Source organism: Coregonus clupeaformis, unplaced genomic scaffold, assembly GCF_020615455.1.
Source record: "Coregonus clupeaformis isolate EN_2021a unplaced genomic scaffold, ASM2061545v1 scaf0334, whole genome shotgun sequence".
Lineage (NCBI taxonomy): Eukaryota > Metazoa > Chordata > Actinopteri > Salmoniformes > Salmonidae > Coregonus > Coregonus clupeaformis.
In genome coordinates this window covers 199,342-211,460 of record NW_025533789.1, presented here as the reverse complement: position 1 = coordinate 211,460, position 12,119 = coordinate 199,342, and the positions used below count along the sequence as shown (strand labels likewise).

Below are 12,119 nucleotides of genomic sequence, written 5' to 3'. Positions count from 1 at the left end.
GACACTCAACCTAAACAGAACAGTGCTCAAATTGAACTTCACCCATTCACTTACTCTTTCTCTCTCTCTCTCTCTCTCTCTCTCTCTCTCTCTCTCTCTCTCTCTCTCTCTCTCTCTCTCTCTCTCTCACTCACTCACTCACTCACTCACTCACTCACTCACTCACGAACACACACACACACACACACACACACATACAATACGAATATGTCCACCCTCTCTCAAACATGTCATTATTTCTAACGGACATTGTCGTTTTATTTTCTTGACACTGCTGCAGAATGGGAGCCTGCTGGTTGGCTGGTGAGCTCACTCACTAACGCCAGAGCTGTCTCTGCTAGTGCCTGGCCTGGCCTGCACAGTGTCTCGGACTCTGCTGCCATGTCCCACTGAAGCCCTTACTGGCGTGACAGAGGAGCAGGCTGCCACTGCCAAAACACGCAAGCACTCAGGGAATTAACAGATCAGTCAAACACTGACTGACCGATATTGTCATTTTACAAATGAAAAACGACCTACCGAGTCTCAGAACCCGTTAATTAATACTGTGTCAGTGTAAAAAAAAAAAGAGACGCGTTAGAAATGTGATCCTGTGAATTATGGAGCAGAGTTGTGTGTGTGTGTGTAGGAGTGAGAGAGTCTGTCTCCCAGGCTGTGCAGGCATCCTCCTGCTGGTCCACCAGTACAGCACCCATCTGTTCTGTCCCCACAGCCTATCGCCATCTCCATGGCCCTGACAGAGGCCATCATGAAAACTAACTCCCCTCCTTTACGCCTACAAATCCTAATACTGTATATAATAATAATAATAATAATAATAATAATAATAATAATAATAATAACATATGCCATTTAGCAGGAATCGAACCCTCGGTATTGACGTTGCAGGCACCATGCTCTACCAATTGAGCCATACTGCACATTTATGACCTCCGCCATCTGCAGCCAACCTTCTCGAATGGGATTCTATCTTTTGACTCTTCCTGCTCTTGTAAAATGTGCTGTATGCCAAGTTTCTAAGGCGGTGTAGCAGAACCTGCAGAGTTGCCGCTAAAATGCAAACCTTCTGACTAGCTGCTTTTTGGGGTTCGGCAAAAAATGTGTAGAATGCAGGTATAGTATAGCAAGCTTCTCTCTTTCTCTCGCTCTTTCACACACACACACACACTCTCATGACAATTTATTCCACCCATAGTCTCCTGTCATCCTCTCTCCTCTTCTCTCACTCTGTGTCCTCTCCCATTGGCCCCTCTTTTGGAGTCCTTCCATGGTGTCGTCTGTCACCCCACGCACTTTCTAATGGAGTCCTGGGTTTTGACGCCTTGAGGTCACAACTAAGACGTACTCATCTGAATCAGCCACTAGTCAAATTCCATCGTAGCGTCCTGATAATAAGGCTTCCTCGACCTCGCAGTTTGCAGACGGCTTGGCTGAGTCCCAAATGGCACCCTTTTCCTACATAATGGAGTACTTTTGACCAAGGCCCATAGGGCTCTGGTCATAAGTAGTGCACTATATAGGGAATAGGGTGCCATTTGGGACGCAGCCCATTTTGACGGTCGGTCACAGCTGACCCTCTTTGCCAGCAGGGTTTCATCTGGCGAGTGTTAATAACATTGGCTGTTGTGAAAACTTGTCTTAGCTATTAAAGTCTCTCCGCAACCCATTTGAACAACAGATACAGTATTACAATATATGGCTGTCAGGCAATACATGTGGTTGATTGTAGTATAAGATTTTGATAACAATAATATGATTATTAGTGTGACCGACTGGATTTGAACTGGGGTGATCTGCGTGCCACCATAATTGAGTTAGTCTGCTGAGCTAAAGTCCAGGCATCAGATTGGGGAGCTAATACAAATCTTCAGGTCTCAGGTAGGGCTGTGGCGGTTCATGATATTTTGTCAGCCGGTGATTGTCAAGCAAATAACTGCCTGTCTCACGGTAATTGACCGTTAATTAACATAAACACATTTAGCATCTCCTAGCTTCCACACATAGCCTACAAGACACTGATGCAGACCTTTCAGAACATCTACATTTTAAAAAGTCTAATAAATCCATGTAATATAGCCTACACCATCACAATAAATCTATTTATTTTAGACATGTCTAAAGAAACATGATATGAAGAAAATGAAGTCTATTTCAGAACATCAGAATAGCTTACAATGAGTTGTATTTATGTTAGGCCCTGAACTGGCTATGCCATATGGCTGTGGGCTACACTAGTTAATTTAGCAGACAAGATTTGCTTAGAATTCCGTGACATTATTTTATATTATTTTATAGTATGAAGAATACAATTGAATATTAATAAAATAGAAAGGATATTTTCACCAAACGATTTGAGGGAGTGCGCACATGCAGCTATTCTATGTTGAGCGGTTAACAAAGAAACAGTTCCTCCTTATTTATGTAACTTTAGTTGTGATACAAACGTTGGGCAAAATGTTTCAATTCAAGGCTGCATGATGTGACTCTAATGATGATTTGAAAAAAGTTGCATGAAAGGCATGAGCTCTGCTTTGTTTTTTGCACAGGCTCCACACACTTCATCAGTCTCTCATTCACAATTTGACAAGCACTTGATAATGCCTCGAATTTCCAGGCAGCATCCCCTTTGTGTGGCCTTAATGCCCCCTAAAAAAATCCATGCCTTTAGCAGCCAGTGGCCATTGTGCCCTTCGGCTGAATATACTAATAATAATTTCCTTCTCCCAGCTGCATGCTCCAAAGCACCTCTCACTCACATGGCTCTCTCAGATAGCTAAATTCTTATTATCCAATGCCGTCACATGAATGGGTCTTTCTCACAGTCTACAAGTGAAGACAGACACATCGGGGACGCAACTGCGCATGTTGAAGTTATTTGAAGAACTGTTCACATTTAATTTTTGTCAGCCAACAAGATGAGTATGCCTAACGAACACCAAAAGCACTAGCCTATGTCAATGTACTATCCCCCATAGTACGAAAGTTGAACTATTCTATTCTGTGCGAGAAATAAATATTCCAAACATAGTCTGGGATAGTTGTGGGATGCGATAGATCCCAAATTAATACAACCACTAGCATTAAAAAAAACAACTTTTTGAAACAATGAGGCTGACGCAACATATCAGAACGCTTCGCTTAAAATGTTGTTAAACTATTAGGCTATTTCTTCACATTATAAGTACAGCAATGCGCCCACGTCAGTAGGCTATGAGTGCAAATATTCCAAAATGCAATCAATTAGTGGGAAAACACCATTCTCAAAAGTGACCGCAAATGCAATTATGCATCTATGGTTTTATTATAGAATGTATGCCAGTTAGGCTCTACACCCATTGTAAAGCGGATTAATGTGCTTAATTTTAAGAAGTTATTTGGCCACTTTAGTTGTGATACAAACCGTATCAAAACATATAGGCCTATGGGCTAGGCTACATGAGGTGTGTGACTACGATTTGAAAAAGTTGCAAAAAAAGGCATGCTCTGTTTCTGGCCTTACTGCACACAAGCTGGGCATTATTCACAAGTGATAATATATCATTCACAAGTGATAGGCTAATATTGTGACCCATCAGACTATTCTTGATCTAATCTTGTCTTTACAAATGTTTTAGAACACCTACTCATTCAAGAGTGTGCAAAGCTTTCATCAAGGCAAAGGGTGGCTATTTGAAGAATCTCAAATATAAAATATATTTTGATTTGTTAAACACTTTTTTGGTTACTACATGATTCCATATGTGTTATTTCATAGTTTTGATGTCTTCACTATTATTCTACAATGTAGAAAATAGTAAAAATAAAGAAAAACCCTTGAATGAGTAGGTGTTCTAAAACTTTTGAACGGTAGTGTATGCTCCCTGCCTTTCGAAAGTATTTGAAAGCCAAGTTAACAAACAGATCACCGACCATTTCTAATCCCACCGTACCTTCTCCGCTATGCAATCTGGTTACCGAGCTGGTCATGGGTGCACCTCAGCCACGCTCAAGGTCCTAAACGATATTATAACCGCGATCGATAATAGACAGTACTGTGCAGCCGTCTTCATCGACCTGGCCAAGGCTTTCGACTCTGTCAATCACCGCATTCATATTGGCAGACTAAATAGCCTTGGTTTTTCAAATGACTGCTTGGCCTGGTTCACCAACTACTTCTCAGATAGAGTTCAATGTGTCAAATCGGAGGGCCTGTTGTCTGGACCTCTGGCAGTCTCTATGGGGGTGCCACAGGGTTCAATTCTCGGGCTGACTCTATTCTCTGTGTATATCAATGATGTCGCTCTTGCTGCTGGTGACTCTCAGATCCAGCTCTACGCAGACGACACCATTTTGTATACATCTGGCCCTTCATTGGACACTGTGTTAACAAACCTCCAAACGAGCTTCAATGCCATACAACACTCCTTCCGTAGCCTCCAACTGCTCTTAAACGCTAGTAAAACTAAATGCATGCTCTTCAATCGAACGCTGCTTGCACCCGCCTGCCCGACTAGAATCACTACTCTTGGCCGGTCTGACTTAGAATATGTGGACAACTACAAATACCTAGGTGTCTGGTTAGACCGTAAACTCTCCTTCCAGACTCACATTAAGCATCTCCAATCCAAAGTTAAATCTAGAATCGGCTTCCAATTTCGCAACAAAGCCTCCTTCACTCATGCTGCCAAACATGCCCTCGTAAAACTGACTATCCTACTGATCCTTGACTTCGGCAATGTCATTTACAAAATAGCCTCCAACACTCTTCTCAGCAAATTGGATGTAGTCTATCACAGTGCCATCCGTTTTGTCACCAAAGCCCCATATACTACCCACCATTGTGACCTGTACGCTCTCGGTGGCTGGCCCTCACTACATATTCGTCGCCAAACCCACTGGCTCCAGGTCATCTATAAATCACTGCTAGTCAAATCCCCGCCTTATCTTAGCTCATTGGTCACCATAGCAACACCCACCCATAGTATACGCTCCAGCAGGTATTTCTCACTGGTCATCCCCAAAGCCAAGACCTCCTTTGGCCGCCATTCCTTCCAGTTCTCTGCTGCCAATGACTGGAACGAACTGCAAAAATCTCTGAAGCTGGAGACTCTTATCTCCCTTACTAACTTTAAGCATCAGTTGTCAGAGCAGCTTACCGATCACTGCACCTGTACACAGCCCATCTGTAATTAGCCCACCCAACTACCTCATCCCCATATTGTTATTTATTTTGCTCATTTGCACCCCAGTATCTCTAATTGCACATCATCTTCTGCACATCTATCACTCCAGTGTTAATACTAAATTGTAATTATTTTGCACTATGGCCTATTTATTGCCTTACCTCCATAACTTACTACATTTACACACACTGTATATAGATTTTCTATTGTGTTATTGACTGTACGTTTTGTTTATCCCATGTGTAACTCTGTGTTGTTGTTGTTTTTATCGCACTGCTTTGCTTTATCTTGGCCAGGTCGCAGTTGTAAATGAGAACTTGTTCTCAACTGGCTTACCTGGTTAAATAAAGGTGAAATAAATAAATAAATACAAATAATATATGTGTGAAATTAGTTTGGATTTAGAATGGACCATTCTCATGCACCTGTCTCAACTGGTCATCTATGCACTTAAATAGCGAATGGAGGACGCTTTTCCCGTGGTTCAATTTCATGCCAGACAGGTAGGCTATACTCCTTGTGATGGGTGATTTTGAAGGAGTCAGGCGCAGGAGGGTAAATCACAGAATACAGAGTTTATTCCAGAATACAGAGTTACGCAGAAATGCATCAAACAGTCCAGTGTGCAAAACAGGCGCCCTGGAACCAAACAGGCACACGGGGAAAAATATACCCCGGCAATACAAAATACACAGAGCTCAACCGAGCTACACTCTCCTCACAATAAAAAATCACCCACGAGGACAAGGGGGCAGAGGGAACACTTATACACGTACTAATGAGGGGATATGAACCAGGTGTGTGTAATAGACAAGACAAAACAAATGGAACGATGAGATGAGGAGTGGCAGTGGCTAGAAGGCCGGTGACGAACGCCGAAGCTTGCCTGAACCAGGAGAGGTGGCAGCTTCGGAGGAAGTCGTGACACTCCTGTTGTAAAGAGAAGCAATTTGCTTAATATTAGGAAAGTTGAGAAATAAATATAGTAGGCCTAGCCTATAGAAATCTGATGGGATCTTCCTCTTTTTAATTGAGGCCATCACTCTGTTTTCTCACGCAATTGCATAGCCTATGGATATGGTGTGCAACATGAGCTCATGGGCTCTCATTAAGTGTTTGATTAGATTTTCGATTAGATTTGCATTGATGTCAGAGTGCTAAGTACAAGGCAGTTAGCAAGTTTGGTAGACTACTAATGACCATCAGCAGCATCAGATTGGAGAAGCCTAATTACCATGACTAAACGGTCACGTGGAATTTGACTACCGACATGACTCGTGACCACCTGTGTGGCAGTAAAACGGTCACCGTAACAGCCCTCAGGCAAGGATACTCGTCACGTGAGCACGGTTCACTGGACCATCTCCATAACATAAGTAGGTGCAGACAGTTGACGTGACATGTTTCCCCCTACCTGTCCTCAGGTTTGGTGATCAGGCCCCGGTCCTTGGACATCGTCTTCAACCGCACCGACCCAAACAAGTACGGCCAGTATGTCCAGCATCTGGAGAACTTCCTTCAGAGTGAGTGATAGAACCGCTCTTTCAGTCCCATTAATTTTTTTCTAAAAAATTTGTACATATGACTTCTATGGCGAAATACAGTTTTAGTGTTGGGTCACCATGGTAAAGGAAATTAGAGTTTAAGTAGTTGCAGTTGATTACACTTTGTATACAGTACATGACTAAGGAGAGTATTCTACCTGGCTTGAAAGGGCACTGTAATCCTTGGCAGTGGCGCTGGAATATGCGTATGCATACTATCTACGTTTTATATTCAACACAAAACTGGCTAACTGATTATGTAATATGTATTCCAAAGAAACAAACAAGTAATGAATACGTTACTGTGACATAATTATTAGCTACAATTTTGACATGTAATATTTAGGTGAATACTGTCTGTACCAGGTAAATAGCAGGCTGTCAAATACAGTGGAACTTGAGTCTGTGCCCTATGTTGGGTCCCCTCAGAATACAACGACATTGTGCAGGAGAAGAACGAACTGTGTATGGTGGGAGAGTACTATGAGCAGGATGATCAGGAGGAGAAGAAGGTGTGTCAGTTCAAGCGCAGTCTGCTCCGGCAGTGCTCCGGCCTGTCTGACACCACCTTTGGCTACGCCGAGGGCGAACCCTGCGTCCTCGTCAAGATGAACAGGGTGAGTGCCCCGACTAGGGATCGTCGGTTCTGCTCTTCTTAGAACTAATAAGACAGCGTTAGCCCATTGAACTAAAGCCTAAAGACTGGAGCTTAAAACCTTAAAGCCTAAGTAAGCCATTATCTCTGGGAGCTATCACAAGTCTTCAGGTCTCAGGCAAGGTCACTCATCACACAAGCGTGGTTCATTGAACTACCTCCCCTACACGAGTACCTCCTTATCTTAGATCCATTGCCTTTGCACTACAGATTTTCAGTGTATCCTCTCTGTCTTCATGCAGAAGCATTCATATTGAAAAATGCTTATTCTGTGTCCTTTCCACTGTACTTGTTTCTTAATCACTATTTGGAATATCCTCTGTGCTGACAGGGCATTCTGTGTCAGCATCTCTGTTTGCAGGGATAGAGGTCAGAGTGCATTGATTGGCCTCTGTGTAGCCTGATTGGTATTCAATTCAATCCAACTTAACTATCCTATCAGGGGCAATTAAGAAGATTCTTAGGCATCTCTGAGACAGCTATGTTTGTGACAGTACAAGTCCCTGGCCCTTCAATAAGCAGGCAGCACACGTGCCCGATCTACTGACTGGTCCCTATACGGCCAGCTCAAACCAAATCACCTCCTTGTGTCACTAACTGAGCTACTTCTCAACATCTTTTAACTCAAATCAGTGCTTCCATTTTTTGGACCATTCTGAAAGCTGCTGTGTCTTGATCATTTTTACATATAAACAAGCTTGAGGAATGGGTAAGAAACACCAGAAAGAACTGTTGAACTCACAAAAGGTTGCTATAATAGTCTTTATGATATTCTTCTCACTCCTGTAGATCATTGGACTGAAACCGCGTGGGGACCCCTACATTAACTGCACTGCTAAGGTAAAGCAAAGAAACTGTTTTTATTTTGGGTGTAACAATGAATTGTGTGTGTGTTTGTATGCTCCGGGTTATGTTTTTGTGTGCTAGGACTTTTAGAGACAGGTTTTGTACTCCCTATCATGTCTATGTTTGTGTGTGTGCGTGCATTATGTAGGTATGCACATGTATGTTTCTGTCTGTGTTTTCACACGTGTCTGTATTTGATTTCTCTCCATGCTGCCTGTAGGGCCAGCAGTTCACTGGTGGGTAAGAAATGGGGTCCTAGCCCCCCTATGTTTCCCCATGGTCCTAGCCCTAGCCTTTCTCCATTAACTTTCGGCGCTGCTTCTGTCCACCTCTGTGATGTGGCGCTTTGTCCTCTGCTGCTTTAAACAGCATTCATGGTGTTCATGTTTTAGAGCTTTCTAATCTAACCCCTATAACTAATCACCTCAGAGACAATATAGACCGAGGAGTAGCCAATATGTAAAAAGTGTTGATCTTTTTGGTAATTACTGTCACTGACTGTATATAACTGCAGTTGGTGTATGTATCTGTATGGTAAGGTATTGGAACCTGAAAAGGTTCCTTCCGTTGATTTTAGAACCCTGCTCCGCTGCGCCATGGCTCCCACTAACTGTGTTTCCATGGTTTTCCTCTGGCTCTGACATTCTAACAATGTCACTCTCTCTCGAGCGCACGCGCTATGGGTTCCATCCCTCCCTCACCGAGACTGTCAACTCTGACCTTTGTGACCTGTTTGTAAATGTTTGAAGGTTTACAGAGAAACACTGATGCTGTATTCTGCCGTTCAGCAAAATATAGACTGGCTCTTTTAACTCCCCTCCATCTGTCCTCCTCTCTTTCTCTCTGAATTCATTTGAATTTCTCCTCTCCACCGTAAACCATTCTGATAACCATAGAGAACCATCTGGTGGCGGATTGTGTGTGTGCGCGCGTGTGTATACGGGTATGTGTGAGTGGATGGTAACTATATTGTTTGTGCATGCGTGGTAACTATGTGGTGTACTGTGAGAGTGTGTGGTGGTTTACACCTGTCGTGTGGTCTGTGCCGTGTGCACATGTGTAAAGCTACAGTGTGTGTGTTTGTAGACTCCAGGGTTGTTGTATGTCATTGTGTACAGAGTTAGTCAGATTGTTGTTCTGAGAGTCGGTGGCGGCAGCTTCGTACGTTCCCAGTGCATTCATATGTTTAGTTCTGTGATCTCACACCTCCTCCTCCTCTTCTTCCTCACCTCACCCCACTCCTTTCTCTTCCTCCACCTCTTCCTCCTCATCCACCCACAGAGAGAAAGCCACCTGCAGATGCAGTACTTCCCATCTGAGGGGCGGTTCGATAAGATGTACTTCCCTTATTATGGGAAGAATTTGCATGTAAGTACATTACGCTACATATTTATATTGAGAAGGAAACTGTTCATGAGATAGAATGCAGAATAATTTAATTGTAATTACAGATAGAAAATGTTACTATTGTCAAGGCAGTCTAGGGAGATGAGAATGCTGGGAAATGTACAGTATGGGGGTGGACTATATTCACCTGAGGCATTGAGTGCAAAATGAATGCCAGTGTATTGTCATGACAACCACTGTTATGTGTGTGGATGTGCGCACGTCTGTGCATATGTGAATTAACAGTGGTCTCCCTCCATCTCTCCCTGTGTGTTTATCAGTCAACCTACGTTCAGCCCCTGGTCGCGGTCAAGCTTCTGCTGACCAAGGAGGACTACAACAACGAGCTGACCATTGAGTGTAAGATTGAGGGCTCGGACCTGCGGAACAGTGACGACCGCGACAAGTTCCTGGGGCGCGTCACATTCAGGGTCAAAGTGGTCGAGTAGTGGTTCAGGAAAACCACCAGAGCTGCACAATGCCGTCTTTGTGTGTAATCAATGCCCTCACCCAACTCCAATGAACCGTCCTCCTCAATCCACTTCCCCCTTCCATCCGGCCAGGACCAGGCCCTTCCCCCTTGGCTACTGGAAAGGGTGGATCAGGGGAAGCTATGGTAACATGGTGGTGTGCTCCTTATATTCGTTTTTAAATCCCCATCCCATATCATATGTCACTGACTCCTCCACCTCCCTGCCCCCCCCTCCCTCCATTATAGTCAGTGGTGATGTATTGACATCGTGCCATAGTAGGGACCTGTATATAGCTGTATTTGGAGCATTGAGTTGATGTGGTCTCCCGTAGTGCTGTGCAGTCTGCTGTGTGTGACGTGTTGTTTCTGTATGTACATACTTGATGGCTATAAACACTGTTTCTGTCTTTAGCTCACTATGTCTGAATGCTGTAAGAAATCAAACTAAGAAATAATGAATAGCTGTCATTTAAGATTATTGTTTAAGAGAATACATTAAGGATGAAAAATGCACAAAAATATATCTGCTTATAATTCACCCTACCTGTCCAACATCTAAGGGAAGAGATTTTTACACCCCTATGGGAACTGTACTTTGTACAGATGCTTTAAGGTATGAGAACAAATTTGAAATAAATATGATTTTAAAGAAATATCTCAGTTTGCGTCTTACTTTTAGTGCCATGGCTGGGATTCAATTAAAGGACAAGTGCACTGCACTGTTGAAAATGTGACTTTCAATGGCAATTTCCCTGACATTCGCAGAGATCACACACGGTAAATGCTGCGGATGTCAGCCATTGTCAACAATGCAACTTTAAATCAGAGCCCAGGATTTTAATGTGGAGTTGAATGCTTTGTAGTATTGTGTTGACATGCTGCCCACATATGGTGGGTGGGTCTGTGCCCTCCCAGGCCCATCCATGGCTGCACCCGTGCACAGTCATGTGAAATCCATAGATTAGGGCCAAATGTATTTATTTAAATTGACTGATTTCCTTATATAAACTGTAACTCAGTAAAATCTTTCAAATTGTTGCATGTTGCATTTATATTTTTATTCAGTATAATTAGAGCAGTAAAAATAAATGTTTTGTCATATCCATGGTATATGGTCTGATATACGGCTGTCAGCCTATCAGCATTCAGGGCTCAAACCACCCAGTTAATATGGCGGATGTGAATCTGAACTAATAGAATTTAAGAGAAAACGAAATAAATATGAATAGATCTAATGTAGGGCTATGATAAAGGATTACATAATTAAAAACCTGTCTAGGTTCTCTACTGGAGTAGGCCTATGCGATCCTAAAATAATTCGTGTCATTATCATTTTACATTTAAAATAAATCTCAAATTGATTGGGTATTGTCAACAGGGTTGTTGTCTCTATTAGTGTACGGCTGGCTGGTAAACACTGGGTTAAACCGATTAAAATTTGGCAGAGCCAACACAATAACTGGCCTATGGCAGCACTTCTCTTAGCGAGAAGTATATTGTATTTTTACATGAACTACATACGCTACCCTTGTATTCTTGATCCTAATGATATAGGCCTGTGTAAAACCGCCGAGGTGATAGCGCAACGACCCTGGAATAAAAACAAAATGTGGGTGGGTGGAGAGAGGGTTGGTTTTACAGGTTTACTCGCTCTAGATTGTCAGTATTGCATGTCTTCTTTGATGGCCGCAGGTAACCTGGCGGGTAGGAGCGTTGGGCCAGAAAATCTGTCGTTCAACCCTTAGCAAAGCAGATAACCCACTGTTCCCTGGGCGCGGATGACGTGTATGTCGATAAAGGCATCCCCCCGCACCTCTTGGATTAAATGCGGAAGACTGACTAGGTATCCCTATTGTGCCATGGCTGTCGATTGTAAATAGCTTTAGAAGTATTTTTTAGCGGCTATTAAAATCATTTTTCTTTCTTCCTTATTGTCGGAATATAACAGGAATATAACAGGATATGAAATATGTCTCTCTGCCGATATGCAGCGTGCATAATGGACATAAAGAACTGGTATTCCGATATTTAGAGGTATTTTTCTCTTAATGTTT

The 12,119-nt window shown here is 42.9% G+C and overlaps 1 protein-coding gene across 2 annotated transcripts in view; it reads left to right on the top strand.

Moving 5' to 3' along the window:
- The window catches only part of LOC121561491 (sodium/potassium-transporting ATPase subunit beta-3), a 49,822-nt gene extending 39,524 nt beyond the window's left edge, over nucleotides 1–10,298 (top strand). Inside the window, exons 3-8 of one of the 2 annotated variants that reach the window (XM_045214906.1) lie at nucleotides 6,587–6,685; nucleotides 7,136–7,323; nucleotides 8,151–8,201; nucleotides 8,428–8,443; nucleotides 9,489–9,575; nucleotides 9,875–10,107. In XM_045214906.1, the coding sequence (XP_045070841.1) occupies nucleotides 6,587–6,685; nucleotides 7,136–7,323; nucleotides 8,151–8,201; nucleotides 8,428–8,443; nucleotides 9,489–9,526 (392 nt within the window). In that variant the 3' untranslated portion in view covers nucleotides 9,527–9,575; nucleotides 9,875–10,107. Of the gene's footprint in view, nucleotides 1–6,586; nucleotides 6,686–7,135; nucleotides 7,324–8,150; nucleotides 8,202–8,427; nucleotides 8,444–9,488; nucleotides 9,576–9,874 lie in introns of both variants that reach the window. The other variant, XM_041874040.2, reaches the window with a different exon arrangement.
- Nucleotides 10,299–12,119: the final 1,821 nt, after the last annotated feature.